Source organism: Leuciscus leuciscus (assembly GCF_965113295.1).
Source record: "Leuciscus leuciscus genome assembly, chromosome: 12".
In the NCBI taxonomy this organism is placed as follows: Eukaryota; Metazoa; Chordata; class Actinopteri; order Cypriniformes; family Leuciscidae; genus Leuciscus; species Leuciscus leuciscus.
The window spans coordinates 24,813,754-24,840,104 of NC_138736.1; the positions used below are offsets into that span (position 1 = coordinate 24,813,754).

At 38.5% G+C, this 26,351-nt stretch overlaps 1 protein-coding gene and 1 long non-coding RNA gene across 2 annotated transcripts in view; one reads left to right on the plus strand and one right to left on the minus strand.

The window, feature by feature from the left end:
- The window catches only part of fkbp10a (FKBP prolyl isomerase 10a), a 346,331-nt gene that overhangs the window by 104,075 nt on the left and 215,905 nt on the right, over positions 1-26,351 (minus strand). The window contains exons 4-7 of the mRNA XM_082186736.1: positions 25,262-25,407; positions 23,682-23,871; positions 23,315-23,460; positions 22,803-22,992 (exon numbers count right to left, since the gene is read on the minus strand). Of these exons, the coding sequence (XP_082042862.1) occupies positions 22,803-22,992; positions 23,315-23,460; positions 23,682-23,871; positions 25,262-25,407 (672 nt within the window). The remainder of the gene's footprint in view (positions 1-22,802; positions 22,993-23,314; positions 23,461-23,681; positions 23,872-25,261; positions 25,408-26,351) is intronic.
- LOC309511573 overlaps positions 1-26,351 on the plus strand; it is a 246,062-nt gene that overhangs the window by 20,929 nt on the left and 198,782 nt on the right. The window lies entirely within an intron of this gene.

Here is a 26,351-nt window from a genome sequence, read left to right on the forward strand (position 1 = left end):
AAAGTATTCTGGTGGTGGTTTGGAAAGTGAGAAATGCATCGGTAAAACTTTAAAGACAGTTTAAAGACTTCTAACTGTGTGCTTTAAGCAAAGAAGTTCATCATTGTGTGTCTGATGCCAGCAGCCAATCACAGTACTGGAATAGAGAAGGGCCAAATTGCAATCTTCTCCTCACTGGAAAGGGATAAAGGTACCCTTCCAGCAGACACCTTTCTGAGTCCCAGCCTGCAAGGGTGAGACTGTAACAGATCAACCACATTTTGGGTCTCAGTCCTGTATGAGGAGAGACATTAACAGATACACTACAACATTCTGAGTATATGGCCTGTTACAGGGAAGGAAGCAACAGATACAAGATCAGATTCTCAGGCTTGCGAAGGTGAGACAGAAACAAATCCCAAGTTCTGAGTCTACCATCAGGTGAGACATAACAGATACACCGTTCTGAGACTCCGGTTCGTCCAGAGACAAAAACGGACAGCTCGTTCAAGTGCGTCATACATCATTAAGCTACTTCAACGTCATTGCACATGTGCAGTCCTTTAAGTTTCGGTTTTCAATCCGATCAAGTGTTTACATGTCCTCTCGATCGGATTAGAAAAGGAATAAATCACTCCTTTCAATCTGATCGAAATTTTTGGAACATTCAGAACAAGCTCAATCGGATCGATTAAGGTGTTTACATGAAGGCTTTTCAGTCAATCGGTCGAACGGACATGGTTGCATGTAAACATAGCCACTGATTATTGTTGTCAACAGCATAATCACCTAACCTAGGACTTCATGATATCCTGTGCCTTATCACTGCTTAATCAGATAATCATTCATATTCCTGAATCTATATTACATTTGAGAAATGTAACTGATTTTCATTCAGTTTAGCTTGTTTCCACTGAAACACAATCACAAAAAACATCTTGTGTTTATTGAGAAAGTGACTGACATGGCTATTTTGTGAGATTTAAATAGATTAATGTCTAAGGTGAATCTGCAGCTTCAAAGGGATAGTTCAGCCCAAAATGAAAATTATGTCATCATTTATTCATCCTCAAGTTGTCCCTAACCTGTATAAATTTCTTTCTTCTGCTGCACACAAAATAAGATAGAGTGAAGAATGTTGGTAACCAGACAGTTGATGGTAGCCATTGATTTCCATGTTATTTTTTCCTACTATGGAAATCAATGGCCACCGTCAACTTTCTGGTTCCCAACATTCTTTAAAATATCTTCTTTTGTGTTCAACAGAAGAAAGAAACTCATACAGGTTTGGAACAACTTGAGGGTGAGTAAATGATGACAGAATTTTCATTTTGTGGTCAATTATCCCTTTAAAGAAATTCTCATTGAAAAAACCTAAGCTCTTTTATTCTACAAGATAAACTTGTTACTTGAATGCTATATAGTTTCACAGAAAATTAACTGAGATATAGGCTACGTTTACACGGAAACGATCTGAAGAGAAAACGCAAAAGTGATCATTTTTTATTCTGCGTTTAGACGAGCGTTATGGGGGGGAAATCTGCGTGCATATGGTGATGCAAAAGTGTGTGAAATTCAATGTAGTATGCACACTCCAGGCAGCTAGGTGGCAATGTGAAGCACTGATTGGTGCCTTCACTGTCTAGCAGACTTTTGCGTTTTTACCGTTTAGACGGAAACGCGACGGTGGAGCGTTTTTAAGATTTCCACTCTGGAGGGTGGTTTCACTTTTTTGCGTTTTTAAGCCCCAAAAACGCCGTCGCCGTCTAAACGAAAGGCACATCTGATCAAATATTTTTACGTTTTCACCCGCGAGCGTTCTCGTGTAAACAGGGCCATAGTTAATGGCTATAGCTCAAAGGTTCATGAAGAGCTTAGCTCCAACACACCTGCCTGGAAGTTTTCATTGATCCTAATGACCTTGATTAGCTGCTTCAGGTGTGTTTAATTAGGACTGGAGATAAAATCGGACACCCCTGCCATAGGCCATTTCTCAATACCAAGTACGCAAACTTCGGACTTGAGTCCTTGGTAGTTCGGACTTGACAAGTTCAACTCAGGAGAACGAACTCCCGAGGACGGAAGGACTCAAGTCTGATAATTCTGCAAATGGAACAGCGGCGTACTTGATAGCGTCACTCAGCTCGCTCTGGGTACACCGGTTATCTCTTTATGTATATTTAGGCTACAATAAAACAAAATATGTTATAAACCACCGCTCTGCCTCTTTTCATTTTCATTTAAAAAAATCTTAAACATATTAATGGCCACACAAATGTGGTTCAGGCAATGCAATTGATTATCTTCACTGCATATTTATAACAACACGAAATATAAAACACAACCCTGACTCTTTTTGTTTTCATTTTAAAAATATGATACATAAAAAACATTATAATATTGATCATTAAAACTGACATTTATCAAAAAGAGACAGGGTTGTGTCGGTAACGCTTTAGATTACAGCCCGGAAAGTACTGCGTAATTAAAATGAAATTACAGTGTAACTTTCGGTAATTACAGTGTACCTATAAAGTACTTACGTGTAAGTATAGGGGAATAATATGTAAAGTCTTGGGAATAAAGGTGTAACAACCAGGAAAATACTGCGTAATTAAAATGAAATTACAGTGTAACTTTCGGTAATTACAGTGTACCTATAAAGTACTTACGTGTAAGTATAGGGGAATAATATGTAAAATCTTGGGAATAAAGGTGTAACAACCAGGAAAATACTGCGTAATTAAAATAAAATTACAGTGTAACTTTCGGTAATTACAGTGTACCTATAAAGTACTTGCGTGTAAGTATAGGGGAATAATATGTAAAGTTTTGGGAATAAAGGGGTAACAACCAGAAAAAAAAAAAAATTATTTAGGCAAATTATTTAGACTAAGTATTCCATGTAGTTACAGGGTAAGTATGACATTGCGGGCTGTAAATTAAAGTGGTGCTTCTTACCCTCTTGTTTCATGTAGTTACAGGGTAAGTATGACACTGCGGGCTGTAAATTAAAGTGGTGCTTCTTACCCTCTTGTTTCATGTAGTTACGGGGTAAGTACAATAAAAACATACGTACACACACACAATCTGATATCACTTGGAAAACTTTATTTGAAAAACAACTTATTTCAAAACGGATTTACAGCAATTTGTTTCTCTTGCTTGGTTTCCTCCTCCTCTTGTTCCTCTTCTTCTTTTTCTTTCTTTCCACTGATTAATCTTAAGAAGGAATCCCATGACATGTCTCTTGCTATTCTGTATTATGTGTTAAAAGAAAATACAGTACAGAAATGTCCTCACCATTTACTCATCTTTTACCCTCATGTCATCCGAGATGTATACGAATTTCCTTTTTCAGATTAACACAAACAAAAGTTTTTAGAAAAATAAATAATCTCTGTGAATGCATATAATGCAAGTTCATGTGTTTCTAAAAGTTGACAACAGCACATACAACAATAACTACAGTAATCCATACGACCCCAATGGATGAATCAATGTCTTCTGAAGTGAAACGATAAGCGTTTGTAAGAAAAATACCAAATATTTTACATTTTTAAACTGTAGACTATCGCTTCCGACCAACTGTCACCTGCGCGTTCATGAGAGGGTTGAGTACGTTTACGCTTGACAATTTAAAGCGTGACGTAAGCGCACCGAAAAACCGAATGTCGATTTTTTTTTTTTTTTTTTTTTCATTATTGCTTACAACAAAATACAAACAATAACAGATAATAATAATAATAATGAAAAACAAACCATGCAGAAGAACAGACACCAGTTCTCGCGCGAGTTTCACATCAAACTCCCGTGAGAATGCAATGAACGCTTAAAGCTTCACCAAACGCGAAGCCATTCAAGCCGACCCTATGAAGCCGACTCTCATGCACTCGCTGGTGACAGTTGATCGGTAGCGAAAAGATGAGTAAATTATGAGAACATTTCTGGGTGTACTGTATTTTCTTTTAATACATAATACAGAATAGAAAAAGACTCCTTCTTAAGATTAGGCTAATCAGTGGAACGATAGAAAAAGAAGAGGAGGACCAAGAGGGACAAAAAAGGACAAAACATGCTACTTTCTGTCAGGACATTAGTATTTGAAATGAAAAGTTTATTTTTTAAAAATAATAAAGAATAAGAAGTGAAATATGTTGTAAATCTGTTTTGAAATAAGTTGTTTTTCAAATAAAGGTTTTCCAAGTGATGTCAGATTGTGTGTGTACATGTGTTTTTATTGTACTTACCCTGTAAATACATGAAACAAGAGGGTAAGAAGCACCACTTTAATTTACAGCCCGCAATGTCACACTTAACCCGTAACTACATGAAACAAGAGGATAAGAAGCACCACTTTAATTTACAGTCCGCAATGTCACACTTACCCTGTAACTATGAAACAAGAGGGTAAGAAGCACCACTTTAATTTACAGCCCGCAATGTCATACTTACCCTGTAAGAAACAAGAGGGTAAGAAGCACCACTTTAATTTACAGCCCGCAATGTCACACTTACCCTGTAACTACATGAAACAAGAGGATAAGAAGCACAACTTTAATTTACAGCCCGCAATGTCACACTTACCCTGTAACTACATGGAACAAGAGTATATTTTCCTAGCATTTAAAAAAATAAAAAGATGCAATAGTTTTACTTGCCTTGAAACTTAATCAGTGCACCTTTGCAATAATAACAAATTAGCCTACTTTATAAATGCACTGATATGTACCCCGCAATTTAAAAAAAGCCTTTATGTATTTTTATACACTATTATTACAAAAAGGTGCAGTGTATGTAGCATACTCGCTAAATTGCTCCCAAAAGTAAGATTCTAAAATACTTAAATAATCTAAATAATTTGCCTAAATAATTTGTTATTTTCCTGGTTGTTACCCCTTTATTCACAAAACTTTACATATAATTCCCCTATACTTACACGTACATACTTTATAGGTACACTGTAATTACCGAAAGTTACACTGTAATTTTGTTTTAATTACACAGTATTTTCCTGGTTGTTACACCTTTATTCCCAAGACTTAAGATATTGTTCCCCTATACTTACACGTAAGTACTTTATAGGTACACTTTAATTACCGAAAGTTATACTGTACTTTCATTTTAATTAAACAGTACTTTCCGGGCTGTAATCTAAAGCGTTACCGTTGTGTCATTTTATTTTATTATATATGTACATACAGTGAAGAGAATGTTGGCAACATGTATAATAAAATATTTTATATGTTTTAAATATATAAAATGAAATAACCTTTTTTTGTTAAATGTTAGTTTTAATGATCAATAATAGCCATTATTAAAGTATAAGTAGCCTAAAAGGTAAGAAGCTATACAATAATAAAGCAAACGATTCAGTCAAACATAAGTCAGCTCTCTAGGCTACAACGTTAAAGTTAAATAGACTAAATAAAGCTATGAAACTTCACTTTGCCCTCAGCCAAAACGTTTTGCCAGGGAACAAATTATAGATTGAGACAAATTAAATAAATAAATAAATAAATAAATAAATAAATAAATAAATCGCCCGTTAGATATACACAAGACGATTTATATCTCATGTTAAACCAGAGCGTCAGCAACACTAACCGAGGAAAGGCTGTTCTCGGCGGGGTACATGAGCGCCGGGCGTCCGATTGCCTGGATCTCACAACTCCGAAACGGTCAGATAAAATTTTCAAACAAGCGCTATCTTTATAAATAAACCAAAGATTTGAGCTTTAAACAACTACATTCTCGCCTGAAAAACTCTTAAAACTACATTTCGTGACACAATAACAGCAGTATTTTTAAATTACGCGGGGTTTCTCCTCTGCTATTGACGCTTGCTGGTTGGTGTGAGATGCATTCTGGGATACCTGGCTGTCTCAAGTCCGCACTGTGCTGCATTCCAGTCCACTTTTAGACACGCACTTGCGAACTTCCCTAAGCACTTCCCCTCGGGGGAATCCCCGCTGCCATTTTGAAGTGCGTTCCACTTCGTGAAGTGGACGAGGGAAGTTTAGATGGACAGACCCTCGTTCCCTCGATTTTGATTGAGGGAGCGAGTCTACTTCATATACACTTCAGGCACCTATATGTCCCACAATGCAGTACGATTGTGACGTCACCACAGATCTCGTCTAATCACCACCACAACAAACAACTCTATGATATAATAATTCAAATTTTTTTAATTGAAAACAACCCAAACACCATATATACATTTGGATGCTGCATTAAAAAAATTCTTAAAGGGAAAACAAATGTAAATAATAAATCAACTACATAGCTGATTCCAAGTGATCAAGGGCTTAGGACGTTCCAATTCAGCCCATTGCAGTTTCCGCCAGTAGTGGGCACTCGCAATGACGTACATCCGAGTGAACGAGACGGAGGGAAGTTAGCAAGTGAAGGACATGACAATTTTGGACTGGAATGCAGCACAAGTCACCTCTCGATGCATTCTCGGTAAAAGGGACGGATCAAGAACACATCCGGGGATTTGTACTGGACTTGGCTAGATGTGAACTTTGAATTGGAACAGTACTTGGTGACGTTTCACAAGTCCACAAGAACACAAGTACAGACAAGAACGCATATTGAGAAACGGCCATAGTCTTTTCTTTTGATATTGAAGGATTAATCGATTTTAGAAAAGTAAATTAAATAAATAGAATTTAACAATACTATAATCGTAGTTAGAATAATTTGTGTTCAGCAACTTTTTATAAAAACGGTGTATATTAGCATTCTTGAATGTGACTATGTATGACATCTGAATTGACTTGTTCTTAATTAACATAATGTTTTCTTTTTCAGATTTCAGAGAACGCAAAGGAAAAGAGGCAGTAGTCTGATGTAAGACCGATTTTTAAAAACCTGAACCATTGGACCATCTGTAGTTAAGACATCAGACTTCTGAAGCCAATTTTTTATTTTTAAAGGTTGAAATGCTTTTGTCCTATTTCTCCCCCATTCTTTTTTTAAAGAATGATATTTTAATATATTTTTGTCATTGATTGATTAAATAAAATAAATTGACTCTACTGCTGGAAAGGTGTCATTTATATTTTCAAAGGTTTTCCCCAAACTTTGAAATGGTCAGTAATTTGTTGACACACCATTGAAGTGCAGTTGAAATATTAATGATATAGAATGAACATCACATTGTAACAATGATCAAACCATATTATCAAAGAGTATTTTTCTTAATTTCAGTGTTGATTCAACAGCAGTGATGTAGAATACATCATAGTATAACACTGATTCAACAATATTACCACTGATTATTTTTGTTCATTTTGATTCAGCATCAGTGATGTAGAATCAATCATAGTGTAATGTTGATTCAATAGCATTACCATTATTATTATTATTATTATTATTATTATTTGTATTTTTTTATTATTTTTTTCACCATTGTTTCAACATTAAAGGGATACTTCAGGATTTAGCATTAAGCTTTGTATTAGTAGAAAACCTGTAGTATTTTCGAATTACCGTGCTTTCTACCCTCATATCCCCCTGAGATGAGAGATTTATGGCTTTTTTGGCCAGAGGCTAAAGACTACAGCCAGTAGGAGGGGCTGTCCCGTATGTTTTCAACCCGCCCATAGAGGGTGGGATCTCACTCACAGAATACACATAGTATCAGCCGTCTTTCTTTAGAAGCTAAGCTAACAGGTTCTTGTTCTGTGGAGAAAGCTTAGTAGGAGAAAGCTGAGCATTAGGGGTTACCATCCTCTTTTTCCCAGACATGTCCGGCCGTCGAGATCGTCCAAAATGTCCGGGATTCGGCTTTTGCTTTCTGCAGTCACCATTCATTATTTACATGCACACCTTTTGTTTCAGTCTAACTGAATTCATTCCAATTGGTGAATCTGAATGTAGTGTTTACATGAACGCTAAACAAGTGACCGGTTGATGTGCGTTTTAACATTGCTAACATTTAACATTTAACATTCTAGAGTGCAAAAGGGTTCGGCAGTACGGGATCAGCTTACTCCTAGTAGCCCCGTACTGACTGGCCCAAATTTGGCTTCCAAATATCTGGGCTCTCCTGGCAGGCCTTCCGCGGTAAATCCGGATCAGGATGGTCCTCCCTCCTCAGTCCGAGGTCGTGATATTTAACCCTTGGCTGAAGCCCAAGAGGCTGCTGGATTGGCCCCTGAGGGGGACCAATTCACAAATTCTGGTCTCTCAACCGAGGTTGTTGAGACCATTCTAAACTCTAGAGCTCCCTCCACGAGGAAACTTTATGCATTTAAATGGAAATTTTCATTTCATGGTGCAGAGAACGTCAGTTGGACCCAGTTAACTGCCCAGTGGCTTCAGTGCTGGAGTTCCTCCAGAATCGTTTCTCTGACGGGCTCTCGCCGTCCACGCTTAGGGTCTATGTGGCGGCTATATCAGCCTTCCACACGCTTTTAACGGTGGGCACTCTGGGGACACACCCACTCATAATTCGTTTCCTTCGTGGAGCCAGGAGGATGAGGCCTGCCATCCAGCCTAGGGTCCCCACGTGGGACCTGGCAGTGGTCCTCGAAGGGTTATCCCTGGCACCCTTCGAACCCCTGGATAAGGTGTCTGAGAAATTTTAACCTTTAAGGTAGCCTTCCTGCTCGCTATTACTTCCCTGAAACGAGTTGGCGACCTGCAGGCGCTATCTGTGGCTCCCTTTTGCCTCGAGTTCGTTCCTGGCAGAGTGAGAGCCATTCTCCACCATTATAGACCTGGCTACGTGCCTAAGGTGCCCACGAATGTGGCACGGTCTATAATCCTTTCATCCTCCACCGCATGTGTCGGCTGATCAAGCTAAACTACACTTGTTATGCCCGGTCCGGGCTCTTGAGGCCTATGTACATAGGACCTCGGGCTGGAGGAAGTCGGACCAGCTGTTTGTGTGTTTTGGGTTATCCAAGAAGGGCTCCAAACAGACTATTAGCAAGTGGATAGTAGAGGCTATTTTTCAGCTTACGAGGTGCGCAATCTGCCTTCACCTCTCCTGATAAAAGCCCACTCAACTAGAGGAGTGACATCCTCTAGAGCAGGGGTGCCCAATCCTGCTCCTGCCGATCGCCTGTCCTTCACAGTTCATCTCCAACCCTAATCAAACACACCTGCCTTTAATTTTCAAGTGATCCTGAAGACCTTAATTGGTTGCTTCAGGTGTGTTTGATTAGGGTTGGAGATGAACTGTGCAGGACAGTCGATCGGCAAGAGCAGGATTGGGCACCCCTGCTCTAGAGCCATGCTAGCAGGGGTTTCTCTTCAAGAGGTCTGTGATGCCGCTCGCTGGGCCTCCCCACACACCTTTATAAAACATTACAGTCTGGATCTGCCCTCTACACCAGGTTCACAAGTTCTCATGTCTTGAGTGTGCCAGATTGCTTCACACCAGGGCGGGGTCTCTCAGTATGACGGCGTGGGTATTTGTTCCCCAAAGTGTCGAGTATCGAGGCAGCGGGAGTTCCCTTGCGAAAGGGAACGTCTCGGGTTACTATTGTAACCCTCGTTCTCTGAGTAGGGAACGAGACGCTGCGTCCCTCGGCCACACTTTTCGCGCTCCTGAGAACGACTTGCTTCGACCCTTCAAAAGCTGACGCTGACGGCTATGTGCCGGTGTCCTTTTATAGCTTCCGGATCACCGTCACATGCAACGCCACGAGTGACGAAAGACACAGCACCAATCAAGATTGGAGTAGTTCCACCACAGACTTCAGACGCATCATGCCGAAGGCATTCCCCAAAGTGTCGAGTATCGACGCAGCTTCTGAGTAGGAAATGAGGGTTACAATAGTAACCCAAGACGTTTTATGTGTTAGAATAATCAATAAAGTCTTGTTTATATTTTAAAGAGAAGTGTTCTTGTGTTATGTGCTTACAAATTTAATGTCTTAAACTGCTGATCTAAGTTACCGTGCTAAATAAATAGGGTTTTCACTATAGTTTGGATATTTATATCCGCTGCAGAGCTGATAGTTATTTGATAGAGTCATTTGCTCGGCCGTAATAAGTGATTATTTCAAGATTCCCTATAAATGAATTAATAATTCCCTTTGAGATAAATTGGCGTGTTTACCCTTACATAATTTTTTTGTATGTTTGGATAGATGCTGAAACGTATAATATCGACGTATCTGCAACATTTAAACGTAGCATTATTACGTTTTTAAAGCTACAAAACGTTAAATATTTACAAATCTTTCATATTGTAACCAGGGCCGGTTCTAGACATTAGGAGGCCCTAGGCAAAATTCATGTTGGAGGCCCCCCACCCCCAATAAAAAAACACTTGAAACAAATATGATTCCTAACCTTTTTTATTTATACAACATTTAATTTTAAAAGCAGTATATTTTTACTTACACAGTAAAAAACACTTTTAATGTTTTTGAAAGAAGTCTCTTATGCTCATCAAGCCTGGATTTATTTGATAAAAAATACAGAAAAATAATATAGGCTAGTGAAATATTATTAAAATTTAAAATAATGGTTTTCTATTTTACTATACTTTATATTTCTGTGACGCAAAGCTGAATTTAGTGTCACGTGATCCTTCAGAAAACTTTATAATATTCTGATTTATTATCAAATGTTAGAAATGGTGCTTAATATTTATTTTATAACCTGTGATACTTTTTTTTCAGGATTTTTGATTATTAAAAAGTTGTTTTAAAAAAGTCTTCACTATCACTTTTTATATAGCCTATTTAACACATCCTTTCTGAATATTCCTATTTTTTTCTGTATTTTTGATCAAATAAATGCAGGCTTGTAGAGCATAATAAGAAACTTCTTTCAAAAACATTAAAAATAGTAATGGGTCCAGACTTTTACCGGTACATATTAATCAAACTTTATCTAAGGTAATCTCTTTTTTGTTTAATGAAGATGTTGTTGTTGTTGTTATTTTGCTGTTTTATTCAATTTATTCACAGTTCCAGAATCCCACTAAATGCTTTTATATTGCATTGCTACCTTAAATATGCTATACACAAATCAAGTGGAAGAGAAAGACACGATCGCTACTGAGCAGAAAAAAATATAAACTGATATTATTGGCGTAATGTCAGGGTATAATCTAATCATCAGCAGAATTTAGAAGATAGACCCATAGATATGAGATCCTTTATTTGAAACATTTAAAAATGTTGTATAGTGTGTTGGCTTTTTAACTTAGACGTCTTGTCTTTTAATTTTGTAGCTTTTTTACTAGTCAGCTCCCGACGCGATGTTATTCATTGTACGCGCAAATTCAAAGCGTCGCGTCTGGGCACGTTAATGACGCTCGCGCTCTTTTAAACTCGTAATAAAGCGGTGAATGATTTTTCCAGAAATGACGCTGATCTACAGTACAAGTTTATATTTAGAATACATTGCAATCACTCCAAAATAGATGACGACAACTCACACACCTTTTGCCTCGCAGCACCTGATGGATGCGTTCGTTACACATACTTTCAGAAGCCGGCACCCGCTTTGTAACGGACACATTAATTGGTTTAACTGCAGTAATGTAACAGTCTATGGTTAAGATAAACATCTTCACATTGTACATTTTATTATAATTTTTTTTTTTTTTGTCCCTCTGTCTGGGCCCCATCCCGCCAATCGGGCCCTAGGCACGTGCCTAGTTTGCCTTTGCGTTAATCCGGCTCTGATTGTAACCACCCAAAGTTTGGTTACTGTTTTCTTGTAGTACCACTACTATGCAGTAGGGGGCTCTATGTGTCATGCTCCCTTGTATATAGCCATGTGGGAGAAGAAGTCAGGTTATGGTGTGGAAAGGGAAGCATGAGCTGCGTCCCAATTCGCATACTATCCGTGGGCAATATTAGCCGTTAGGGTGTGCATTGATCTGCACTTCGAATTCTAACCGGAAATAGTAGACCATCCGGGTATCTTTGGAATACTCATTTCAACATACTACGATTTGGGACGTACTAAATCTAGTTTCGCATACTATTTAGGACGGATAGTATGCGAAACTAGATTTAGTACGTCCCAAATCGTAGTATGTTGAAATGAGTATTCCAAAGATACCCGGATGGTCTACTATTTCCGGTTAGAATTCGAAGTGCAGATCAATGCACACCCTAACGGCTAATATTGCCCACAACCCATTGCGTGCGGGAGGGAGGAGCTTTGCGGTGATGTAAACATGGCAGTCGGATGCAGCAGCAGAGATGCGCACTCAGTTTTTAAGTGTAAGAATTCAAATGTTTAACCCTAATTAAAGTTATATTTTATTGTCTCGTAATATTAATGGGTTTATGTTGTGCCAAAAAAAGTACCGTGTTTATCTTGTAGGGTCCGATGAAGATACTGAGCGCCTCATTGCAGGCTACAAAACAATAAATAAAAAGGCTCTAGTGTCATGCAAGTGTCTTTTTTATGTATTTCTTTTGATGTTTCTGTCTGACTTATTTGTAGTAATACTGTGGCTGTACAAATGTTAACTTTATCAGTCCAACCAAAGAAACATGGTTACTACACTTTTACTATAGTAAAAGCATGGTTCATTTTCATCTGAGTATTTTTAAGTATTATACATAACTTAAGTATAAGATTAAGTATAAAATACGTTAAACAATAGTTACACTATAAACTTTAAATATTTTAACTCAGAAAATAAGTAGCTTTCGTTACACATATTTGCACATGAACGTCAGAACCAGCCGCCTCACAAACGACCTGCGTTTGTTTGATCTACGACGACGCCCTGCTTCACTCCTACATTTGGTAAAACACATTGTAAATGTATTGTGGAAAAAAAGATGGGAATAGTAAATCAAATTATATTGGATATATAAGAATGAATGAAATGTCAAATGTTTTATTTTTATGCGTAACTAGGCAACCACGTTCTCGTTTACGTTGCATGACGTCATCGAAGTATGTCCCAGAACGTGCATACTCTTTTGCTACACACTCAAAAGTATGTACTTTTTCATCACAAAAAAAGTACATACTTTTAGGTCGTAGTATAAGTAGGCGAATTGGGACTCAGCCATGGTTCTTCTCTCTTAGTTCACCCAAGCTGTTTAGAGTCCAGGTTGAGAAACTATTGTTTCAAGCTCAATCAAGTAAGTGTTTTTCTTTGTCTGATTTATGTCAACTGTGGTCATTTCCTGTGTAAACTGTAGTTTGTTGGGTTTTATGGTTGTTGTTTGTTTTGAAACCAGCGTGCTAATGCTAGTATGTATGTTTTGTTTGTAGAAGGACTCTTTGAGTATCATCTATTTTCCTTTGTGTCGATGAGGCTCAAGATTGAAATTCGAACTGGAACATGAGTGGGGAGGGGCTTCAAAGCCTGACTGCGTTCGTTTGGGATTGGGAGTCATTGTGGATTGTTACTAATTGCTGCTTCACCTCAGTCACGGGACTATTATTCTATTCCTCTCCATCACTGCAAATGGAACAATTGATTCTATGATACAAAACATTGGATGAACTCTATGGATCACAGGACAATGAAAAACTAATGTTATCAGTTCTATTACTTTTGCTACTCATCAATGACAGTATTGCTTTTGTGTGAATCTTTGGGGTTTATATTATTGTATATTGAGTGTTTGCTGGGTGGTGTCTGTGCAAATATACTTGTATGGGTCGTCTGATATAAACTGAAAGCATTTCTATTGGTGTGTTGAGGTTTATCTTTGAACTGTTTACACTCTTTATATTATTAAAACCAGTTTGGTCTGTGAGTCCCTCCCTCAAAATTATCTTGTAGCATGTCTCACTAGGAGTGGATAGGGAGACGGTTACAATATCATAAAGATATCTTCATAATTTTCCCTTTACCTTTTTATAGATAAATGTAACATCCCTTAACCCTACTCCCAAACCTAAACATACCCATTTTATACAGAATTTTTAAAGAATAAAAATAATGGCCAGAGACGTGTAGGAAAATAATTTTTTTAGTAACAATAGCATTAAACAGATGTTTTGAGCCGCTAATCCTACTCCTACTCCTACCCCTAAACCATAACCATTTCTTAAAACTGCATACAGTTATGAAGATAAACATAACAGACAGATAAGTGTAAACACAATCATTTATTTATTGTGAACATGTCAAAAGCAGTACCAAATGTTGTTCACTTGACGATGTGTTGCAGTCGCAGTCCTCTCTGGCGGTATATAATAGTTTTGTATGAAGTACAGAACAGAATTTAAGTTATTAATCCATGAAAATCACAATCCCGGTTTCTCTCCGTGAAGGCACGCATTTCCCAATTTCAAATGTACATCGTGACGGACTGAAACACGGCATGTCACAATCTGTGACGAAGCAGGCGAGAGCCAATGAGTGTTTGATATCACTGTTGTAAAACATATCGTAAGACATCTTGAGGGCACAATTTTTTTATTTGAATTCATAACCAGTGCGGGATTTGATGTTTATGGTCGCTCCTGAGAATGGAGATGAAGATCTATGGATAAAGGGCTGAATTTGGATCTGTTCCTCGCAATCTAATGGAATCTAAAGATCTGGATTTCTGCGAGTGCATAAAATGTATGTCTTTTGTGAATTTATGTTGTGTTTTGGTGTATTTTATGGTAATATTGTCAGTCGTCAGGAGAAAAAGCCTTTTGTGTCTCACGGCAACCACACTAAATATTACAGAATGGTTAAACGATTAAAGAAATGTTATTCATTTTTAAGGTTTTAAAGTGTTGTTTAACATTATGTAATCCTCCGAAAAAAGTTTGCAGCAGAAGTCATGAACAGAGTGAAATGTTATTATATCTTATTAAAGGGATACTTCACCTCTGGAAAGATGAATGTGTATTTAAAATGGGTCATTTATGTAGAAGAAATGTGAAATTATTTTTGAATTTGGAGCTTTCTAGACTGAGAAAAGCCAGAAAATGTATTTTTGGCTTATGTGGATGAAAGACAACAACTCCCAGAATGCACTTGCTTCACAGCCCTAGGAGGCCACTCCCAAGCCACGCCGACCGGTAACAGAGTGCAGTAAACAACAAGGCTAGGCTACTAGTGAGTCTCCGTGACGAGTCTGCCCAGGATTTCGAGAGCGCCCAAAATGTCCGGGATTCGGCTTTTGCGTTCTACAGTCGCCATTCATTCATTATGTTTACTGTGGCGAGCAGGACGAGGCTGAGGGGCGCGGGAGAACAGGACGAGGCTGAGGGGCGCGGGAGAACGGCGCGAGGCCGGTGGCGTGATTACTGATGAGCGGCACTGTGAGACGCACTGGTCTCGTATCTCTCACAGAGGAGCGGTAATTTTCTTAGCAATGTTAAAACACACATCAACCGATCACTTGATTAGCGTTCATGTAAACACTACATTCAGATTCACCAATCGGAATGAATTCAGTTAGATTGAAACAAAAGGTGTGCATGTAAACAATGAATGGCGACTGCAGAAAGCAAAAGCCGAATCCCGGACATTTTGGACGATCTCGACGGCCGGACATGTCCGGGAAAAAGAGGATGGTAACCCCTACTACTCAGCTTTCTCCACAGAACAAGAGCCTGCTAGCTTAGCTTCCAAAGAAAGACGGCTGACACTGTGTACATTATGTGAGTGAGATCCCACCCTCTATGGGCGGGTTGAAAACATGCGGGACAGCCCCTCCTACTGGCTGTAGTCTTTAGCCTGTGGCCAAAAAATCCTCCGATGACGCAAAATGACGATCTTTGCGTCATCAGAGGATTTTTTCCAAACAAAAAATACATAATAATAATTAATTAGACGGCTTCGGGCCTTTCTCAGCATTCAGCAACCAGCTCCATTGGTCCCGCGCACGGCTCGGAAGCCTGCTCTGCGGCCTCTCCCGCCCATGACAAGGACCTGATGTCCGAATTATCTGGCTCCGAGGAGTTAGATATTTTGAGCAGAGGCAGGAGAATGTGAAGATTTGCCACCCCATTCTCCTGCCTTCGAGGAGCTGCTGGAGGTTGTGACCAGGGCAGTGGCTAAATTAAATATTGTATGGCCATCGTAAACTCTGTAGAACTCTTCACCTCCATAAGACATTACAGTCTGGATCTGCCCTCTACACCGGGTTCACAAGTTTTCTCGTCTTGAGTGTGCCAGATTGCTTCACACCAGGGCGCGTACTACTCAGTGTGGCGCTGTAGGCATTTCGTTCCCCAAAGTGACGATTCTCGACTGTAACAAAGTTACGACTGACGCGGTTGTGATCCGGTGTCCTTTTATAGCTTCCGCATCACCGTCACATGCGGCGTCACAAGTGACGTAATGATGCAACACCAATCGAGATTGGACTAGTTCCATACAGGCTTCAGACTATGGCTGCTATGGTTATTGTCATGTATTTACTGGAATTTTTTTTTATTTTTTATAAATAATAATGTTTAATAATTGTATTTTCATACTTTATTAATGATCAATTTATCATTTCTAAATGAAGTATTGCATTATTTACACGCCAGTTATTTAGGAGTTGTCAGTGGTTCATAAGATCACTTAGAAATTGTAAGTAAATGATTAATAAACTATTTAAATGTACATTCATACATCTTATTATTCAGACATATAGTAATGGTTACTTAGTGTGTCAAATAAATGGTTTATTAACATGTATTTCTACTGTAATTAAGGGTTAATCCAAGTAGTTATAAAACATTTAGTAGTTGTTAGTTAACTATTTTTGTGAGCTCATCTTTTTTCTGTTTAGAAGATAACTGAGTCTTTAAATCTCCTTTATAAATGCTTTACAAGGCATAAATAGTCCTCACTTTAGATGAGCTCACAAAAATAGTTAACTGACCACTACTAAATGCTTTATAACTACCTGAATTTACTACATTTACAGTGATCTTATGAATCACTGGCAACTCCTAAATAACTGGTTTGTAAATAATGCTATACTTTATTTAGAAATGATAAATTGATCATTAATAATGTATGACAATACAATTCTTAAACACATTATAGATATGCTTTTAAATCAAGAATAAAGCATTTATAGTTGTATTTATAAACTGCATATTAATATCTATTAATGCTTTATAAATTATGAATGAACTGTTTACTAATGCTTAATTAATGATAAATAGTGTGCAGTTATTATAAAGTGTTACAGAAAAAAATAATAAAATGACGATTCTCTTTTTGATTGATGTTTTTTTTAATTTGCTGATTAATTAAAGAATTGCCAATAAAGAACTCTTGTACAAATCACGTAGTCAAAATGGAGGAAACTCTCATTCTGCATGCTCACCTAATAGCGCACCGCCTTTTTATCTCATGCTCTCACAGCCAATCACAAGCAAGATCAAAAGTCAAATCAAACAAAGTTAAAGGGGTCATATAATGCCATTTTTGTACAAGCTAATATGATTCTTTAGGGTCTAAATTAAAAGTTTGTAATATACTTTAATTAAAAATTCTCATTAGTGTTGTAAGAAAACACTCATTTTACCTGGTCAAAAACAGATCTGTTTTCAGCATGCCGTTTAAGTGCATGTGTCTTTAAATGATAATGAGGTTTGCTCACCCCGCCCCTCTGTTCTGTGCGTTCCGTTTGTAACACAATAACACAATAACCATAACGCGTTGTTCATTATAAACGTGGGATTATGAATTATATTGAGAATGTCGTACATAGAAAACATGCCGTAATATACCCTGAGTGTAAACCTTAGCCGCATTCATCGTGAAGCGTGCTAGCGATTTGCAAAGATTAATATAAAGATTAATATAAAGGTTAATAAAACGTTACACTCACTTCTTCTTCTGGAGGTGCAGCAGGAACACGAATAGTTGGTACCAATCCTTTCTTCAGGAGCAGCTTCTTAGCAAAACCAGCTTTATACTGACCCTCGTTTATAAAGCAGTCTGGTGTGTGAAATGATTCGCGCAAACATGAAAGCATTGACGTTGGTTGTGGGGAATATTCCCTTCGAAAACAAAACTCAGCCACTGCGTCTTCAGCGGTTCGGATTTAGGAACATCAAAATGACTGTTGTGTTCCTTATTGCACCCAAGAACAGAACACCACAATCTCTTAGACGCCATTCTGCTCATAGACAGTGCTCCAGCGTATCAACAATGACCGCGCGGACTATGATTGACAGCTCGCTCACGAGCGAGGGCGGGTCTGTGTTGAAACGCTGCTGTCAATCAACAATCGTGGGAGGGGCGTCGATTTTGTGACGTCACAAAATCGAACGGCTTGAGTTGAGACAGGGGAAAACATATAAGAAGATTTAAAAAAAAAACACTGGATGGATTTTTTATCATTTTATGATGGTTGTGTACAGGCACTGCCAACACACATTTCAAAACAATCAACTTGTAAAAGTGCATGTACCATTATATGACCCCTTTAACACTATTCAAATATACAATTTGCTTACAAACAGGTTTACACAAAAGTTTTAATACACTATCCCTGTCAATCATCTCAATTTCACGAGTAACTCACAAAACAATAATTTAGCAGAAGACAAGCTTCTTCAGGCCATTGTGACTTTCTGGTGTGATCACCTGACAGAATACAGAGACAACAGATACACTGAGCACCTTCAGAAGGTCAGCTGTGGTACAGCGCAATGGAGACTACTGGAATGTAGCAAATTTATTGTAATGATGTAATTACAGGGCTTCTCAGCTGGTGGGTCGCAACCCAAAAGTTGGTCGCAAGACAGTTTTGAGTGGGTCGCGGAGTGTGCAGTCAAAGAAAAAACAACAAATGTAATTCTGTTTCCTTTCAGTTTGTCATGTTCGGCATCACATCGGAACATACAGACGAATTGGGAAATCACCTGAGAGATCCCAGAGAGAGGCCATTTACCCTGTGAGCTTCAGCACTATACAGAGAGCTAAATTTCCCTGAAAGAGCAAGCACGGGTGTGATGTTGTGTGTTTTTAAAGATGTCATTCCACCCGTGTGTTTCTGGATTCAGTCGTTACCTGGAGCTGGCTGACAGTCACGATCATTGCCTCACGTGTCTGGGCGTCAAGCACGCTGAGCTAGCTTTTTTGGATGAGTCATGCACCCACTCCGGAAAGATGACCATCTCTGTGTTGCGGTCGAGACTCAATTACCTCAGACATGGTGGAGTCCCCTCACCTATACTGCGATCTAGTTCCTCTTCTGTGCATCAGAAGCATGCTGGTCCTTCCCATGGGAGGACAGCCGTCTCATTCGGGCTCTGCCGGACAATCAGATGTCGATCGCTGCATTGGATGGTGAGCTTGAGTCTGCGTTGCCTCCTTCAAGGAGAGTAGCATTGCCTGAGACTGACCCAGAGCTGACGGCTATGCTTTCCTGGGCTGCTGAGAGAGTTGGGCTCGAGTGGAGGCCTCCACTGTGTCCCGAACCCTTGAGGTTGGACGATTGGTTTCTTGGGGCGGCTCGTGATGGTTCTCAGCGCACAGCCCCGGTACCTTTCTTTCCGGAAGTGCATGAAGAGGTTACCAGATTGTGGAAGGCATCTTTTTCTACCAGAAACCGGTCCGGTGCCTCTTCCCCCCTCACAACCCTTGATGATGGGGCGGCCAAAGTATGTGGGAATTCACTATGGCTCTCCTGCAGGTCTATTAGGCCAAAGCACTTAAGGAGTTGCACGGTAAGTTGCATCCGTCCCCGAGATTGGTTTGCAGCAATTAACCTGAAGGATGCATACATTTATGTCTCTTTCTTCCTTGACACAGACCGTTCCTACGCTTTGCATTCGAAGGGCGGGCATATCAGTACAAAGTCTTCCCCTTCGGGCTGTCCCTGTCACCTCGCGTCTTTACAAAGGTCACAGAGGCGGCCTTGTTCCCCTGAGAGAACGTGGCGTTTGCATCCTAAACTATCTCGATGGCTGGCTCATACTGGCCCAGTCACGAGATCAGTTATGCGAACACATGGGACATGGTGGTCAGACACCTCAGCCAGTTGGGGCTTCGGGTCAACTGGGAAAAAAGCAAACTCTCCCCCGTGCAGAGGATCTCTTTTCTTGGAATGGAGCTGGACTCGGTCAACCAGAGAGCATGCCTCACAGAGGAATGTGCTTGGTTGGTGTTGAACTGCTTGAACTGCTTCCTTCAATGTACAACGGACATACAGTTTCGGGTATTTGGACAGGTCCCCAACTGCATTGGCACATCAACTGCCTTGAGTTGCTAGCAGTCTTGTGCTGGGCCGAACTACAAACTACTTTAAACTTCAAACTACTTTAAACTTCAAATACTTTAAACTTAAAGCTTTTAAAACTTCTTCAAACTTCTTCAAACTATCTGGTCCGGCATATCCATTACAAAACATGCATATATCGATGAAATATTGAATTAAAAGCTTGAAAATCTGAAATTTCTGCCATGTTTACTTTTCGTGTTTTCAGAGGATGGACGCTTCGATAATATCACAATACACTGTGTGGGGTGCTTTGATTAATCACCAAAGGCGTTATTGCAACTGGTTAGCAACAAGCTGGTTTTGTTTGCATCAGCATGGGTTTGAAGAAACTGAAAAAAACGGAGACAGACTAAATAGAGAAGAACTGTGGCAACGTCTTCAAGACGCTTGAAGAAACCGGTAACCCTTCCTTTTACAGTCCCCTAATTACAAGGTATTTACCTGGTAAATATATGGTAAGTTATAGTTGGTTATTGGTAATTACCACAGGTAACAAGTATGTAAATGCAGAGAAACTACAAACTAATTACTAGGTATTTACCGGGTAAATATATGGTAAGTTATAGTTGGTTATTGGTAATTGGTAATTACCACAGGTAACAAGTATGTAAATGCAGAGAAACTACAAACTAATTACTAAGTATTTACCTGGTAAGCATATGGTAAATTATAGTATTTTAGTGTGTAATTACTTAAGGTGATTAGTATGCAATTACAGAGAAACTACCAGGAAAAAAAAAAACACCACTGTTAAATATCAACTCAACAAAGTACTGTGTACTTGTTACCTGTTTAGGTTGGTAATAACTCAGATTTAATTGTGTACTTCCTCAGAATGTAGGCAGCCAATTTTTAGAAACACCTCCAGTATTACCCATCAATTCAAGTTAGGTTTGTAGTTATCCCAGGGTTATGTTGGTAACAGTCCATGTTTATTTATTACTATCTTGAAATTAAGACGGTAGTTTCCAATAAATTACCTTGTCTTACATAGTTGTTGTTCATTGCTACACCCATTTATGGTTTGGAATGGAATTAAAAAGGCTTCCTTTTACAGTACAGTTTCACTTTACTTACTGAGTAAATTGTCATGTTTTCCTTGGTAACGTTGCAGGACATACGAGGACATTTTTTTTGACTATATGGAAAAGGGAATGATCAGGTTATATGGTACAATTCCGGTAATACCATGGAAATAAACAAGGCTTCATTTTACAGTACAGTTGCACTTTACTTACTGAGTAAATTGTAAAAACATCTGCAAGAACATACCCAGTATTTAAGATGTGCCATGACATTAGGGAAAACTGTTCCTGCGGGGTAGTTACCAGGTAAGTGTAAGGTAAATTATTTGATAAACCCTCTATAAATGGGTGTAGCAATGAACAACAACTATGTAAGACTAGGTAATTTATTGGAAACTACCGTCTTAATTTCAAGATAGTAATAAATAAACACGGACTGTTACCAACATAACCCTAGGATAACTACAAACCTAACTTGAATTGATGGGTAATACTGGAGGTGTTTCTAAAAATTGGCTGCCTACATTCTGAGGAAGTACACAATTAAATCTGAGTTATTACCAACCTAAACAGGTAACAAGTACACAGTACTTTGTTGAGTTGATATTTAACAGTGGTGTTTTTTTTCCCCTGGTAGTTTCTCTGTAATTGCATACTAATCACCTTAAGTAATTACACACTAAAATACTATAATTTACCATATGCTTACCAGGTAAATACTTAGTAATTAGTTTGTAGTTTCTCTGCATTTACATACTTGTTACCTGTGGTAATTACCAATTACCAATAACCAACTATAACTTACCATATATTTACCCGGTAAATACCTAGTAATTAGTTTGTAGTTTCTCTGCATTTACATACTTGTTACCTGTGGTAATTACCAATAACCAACTATAACTTACCATATATTTACCCGGTAAATACCTAGTAATTAGTTTGTAGTTTCTCTGCATTTACATACTTGTTACCTGTGGTAATTACCAATAACCAACTATAACTTACCATATTATTTACCAGGTAAATACCTAGTAATTAGGGGACTGTAAAAGGACTTCTGGAAAGGAAAATACGGGACAATCGTGGTTCTTTATATGAAAATAAGGGACAGAATAAGGGACACTCAAAATATTTGTACTGTACCACACAGTGCATGTCATTTCAGCATCTGCAGTCAAATATGTGTACAAAAGATTTATAAAAGGTCATTTCATGTCATAATCAACCAAATTTAAGAAACGTTCCCGGCTCAAATTTTGGATTTTGAAAGAATTCTAAGGAAAGAAAAACAAATGATGGATGGATGTATATTTACTGAGAAATTTACTGTTTTGTAAAATGGGTCAAAGTGACAATTTCTACCTGAGATTTGGAGTCAGATTACAGGGGGGTTAAAATGACTTTAGAACAGCATCATTATTTTACTTTTATTTTCCGTATCGCTTTCATACGGGACGCTTCTTTGATGCCTTCAATACGAGATGATTCCGAATTATACGGAACGGTTGACAACCCTAGTGGTCACACCAAATATTGATCTGTTAGCTGTTATGTTAGCTGTTTTGCCATGTTAGCTGTTATGCTAGCCACAGGCCATGCTTGGCCATATAGTCACCTTGTTAAATTAATAAATAAACACAAGTTGCAAATGGAGAGCACTTACGAAGAATAGAGACGTGTGCCATCCAGCAGAGAGCAGTTGTAGTGGTATAAAATCAGGTCATTTTCAGCACTTGTCAGGGTGCAGTCAGCTGGTTTGTAGGTCACTTTGATGTCCACTTGGTCTTTAGGGTTGTGAAAGTCAATGACGTGCAGGTGAAAAATTAGTACGGCAGATCCTGGGATCAGCTCACCTGAGAAAATTTTCGCAAAGAATAGAGCAGATGAGAAAAATCTACTCCGTAGACTCTATAAAAACTACAATTACAAATTGAGTACATTTTGAATTTTAAACTGTGAAGACTTATTGAAACTGAACTGAAATCTTAAAACAACATACTTGTTTGAACACAACAATGCACCCAGTAACATTTCCAAATAAATAATATTGTTTAAAATGATTCAACAATACTAAACATTTTAGCATGCTTATGTTACATTATGTAAATTAATAGTGCATAATTACATTACATACAGTGCTTTATTCCTCTCTTCTAATTTGTTTCTAAAAGTCACCTGATCCATTTTCTCCATAGGCCAGATGAGGCGGCACAGTGACTCGTCTCCACTCACCCACACATACCCCCTGAAGGGCTTTGTCCATGCCAGCAATCACATAACCCATGCCAATAAACGTGTTGTAAGTGCTGTTTCGAGAATAACTAGGGATGTAAAAAAAATTAAAAAAGAATCAATCAAAAAAAAAGAATCAAGTGAAGTACAAAGTTGACAGGAGAGTTTCAACAATCTTGTGAAATCAAAATGCTCAGCATTTTTCTAACAGCACTTTACACTGCACTGACACTGAATGTTAAACAAACAAAAAACATGTGCAATACTCCTTGTTATGTGAAAATATTTATTTTCCAGATGAAAGACTTACCTGGAATCGAAGACAGTGCCATCTTGAAATGTTCCATTATAATGGTAACGTATGAAATCTCCCACCACTGCTTTTCTCCTACATGGCTGTGGAATCTTTTGAACCTCCACGTTCACATCATCCTTCACGTTAAACACGTCCACCAGTAACACATCAAAAATTACAGTTGCATATGGAGGGATCTTTGCACCTGAAGATGAAGTTCCTTCAGACTATGCTTCAAAACAAATCATATTTACACAAAACCAGGATCTTGTTAAACACAGTTGATATAAAAAGTCTACACGCCCATTAAAAAAGATGATTTTTGGGGGGGGGATGTAAAAAATGAAACAAGGATAAATCATACAATAACTTTTGCACCTTTAATGTGAAAATTACAACCTATGCAATGCCACCAAAAACCAGGGACCAGAAGAACCATGAGCAAGGAGGAGCAGGAGGATTACTCAGAGTCATGACAGGTAGAAGTTCCATGGTGAAGCATTGGTGGGAAAACTAACCTGAACCAGCGTGACTGACCCAGGTTGGAGACCCAGGTAGAGCTGAAGAGCCAAAGAGACTGGCAACACTGAAGGTCCTGAAGGCCAACGCAGAGCCGTGGTGACGAGAGGCAGAGGTGGAGCCAGGGTGACAGAGGACTGAGGAGGAGCCGCTGAGGTCGAGGGCCAAGACGGAGTCCAACAGAGTGAAAGGGGTGGAGGGACGAGGCCAGCCAACGGTCAAGTAGTCTGTTGTATTGGCAGAGCTACGACTGACCAAGGCGAGGAACGATGAAGCCTGGTGGACACGTGAGAATGACGGTCCCAGGTGGAGCCAAGGGAGCCAACTCGTCGACATCCCGAGTTTAAGAATGGGAACCACTTCCCAAGGCAGACTAGAAGACCCGAGGTGGATCCGTGCAGCAGAGTGGAGCAGAGGAACTGAAGGGGGACAGCAGAGATGGGGCAGAAGAATTGGATGGGTTTGGTAGCGAAGGGAGTGGGAGGCTGGGTGTAAGCCATTCTTTTTTAGATTTATATATGTGTTTTGGGTTATTTTCATGCTGAAAAGTTCTCTTTATTTTCAGCTTTCTAGTAGATACCAGAAGGTTCTGTGCCAACATCAACTGGTACTTGGAGCTATTCATGATTTCCTATACATTTGCTAAACGTTTGAAGAAAAGCAACCCCAAAGCATGATGCTCCCACCACCATGCTTCACTGTCGGTATGATGTTCTTTTGCTAATGTGTTGTGTTTTTTTTTTTGTTTGTTTGTTTTTTTGCGGCAAACATACTATTTACAATTTTATTTCAAATGAGCTTGGTAAACAGTTCGTTCTGAAAACAGCCCCAAGCCCAATTATAAAAGTTATTTCATTTTTTACATTACAAAAACCATCTGTTTTAGGGGTGTGTAGACTTTTTATATCCACTGCATAAAAATATTACACTTGTCAAAAATGTCACTCATATACTTTATTATTATTATGCATTATGGATTTTACAGCTGTACAATAAAAGTATAATAATGTATCCATAATAAATGAGTCAAGAAGATTAATCAATATATATCATATAGATGAAAGCAATAATTATACCATATCCTTTGTCATCATAAGCCAGAAATGGTGGGATAATAATTGATCGCCTCTCCCCAACACACATGCCCAGAATGCCTTCCTCCATGCCTTTGATGAGATTGCCCTCTCTCACATATGTGTTGTATGTTGAGTTTTGAAGATGGCTGTGATAAGAATTTACAGACATTATAACAAAAAACAAGAGACAGAATACAGTATATTAATACATAATTACATACATTTAACAATTACATACTCTACATACAGTGACCCCAGTATGTATTTGGACAATTTAAGCCACAATTAAACATGGATTAATATGTTTGCTTTATTTATCAAAATATCAAAACAAGTGGCATAGTGGCATTTGTTTAAAAAAATAGCACAAGTACACCTTTTAATCAAAATATTATAGAAAATGAAAACATTAACCCGAAGTATTCCCCTCAAAAAAGCAGATAGCAACAATACAGAACGGCAGCTGGAGTAAGGTTTGTCTAAAGCCCCTAAAAGAATTGTGGAGTGCGAGGCTGTGGGTATGGTGCTCATGGGATTGTGCAAAGTATTTTACAATACTTATGTGTTGGAGGATGGATTGCATTAGAATGTATGCATCTGGGGAAGTTAGAATGAATTGGGGCGTGCCAAAGGGTATCAATTTGGACGTGTGCTGGACAGCCTGGTGAGGGATGATGAAGTGGGTTTGCAGGTGATGCTTATTGGTAGATTAACTGATTAGGGTTTGCTGAGCTTTACTGATGTGGAAGCGGTAAGACCTGATTAGAGATCAAACAATATGAACATTTCGTATCACAAATAAAGTGACCAAAATTATCACGGTTATCAATAACATGATGGTATTATTTTTTAAATGTGCTGGAAATCTTAAAAAAAGTAGCCTAGTGATACAAACACTAATATCATTTCTCCAAGTTTTTTGTACTAAAACCTACATAAAAATTAGCAGCACTATATGAAACTTTTGTTTGAATCAACATTAAAATGATAACATTAAAAAACAATGGCCAGATTTTAAACTAACAAAGAAAAAAATTGATTGAACAAAAAAGGTAGACAGGCTAAATTAAAGTCAAGTCAAGTCAAGTCA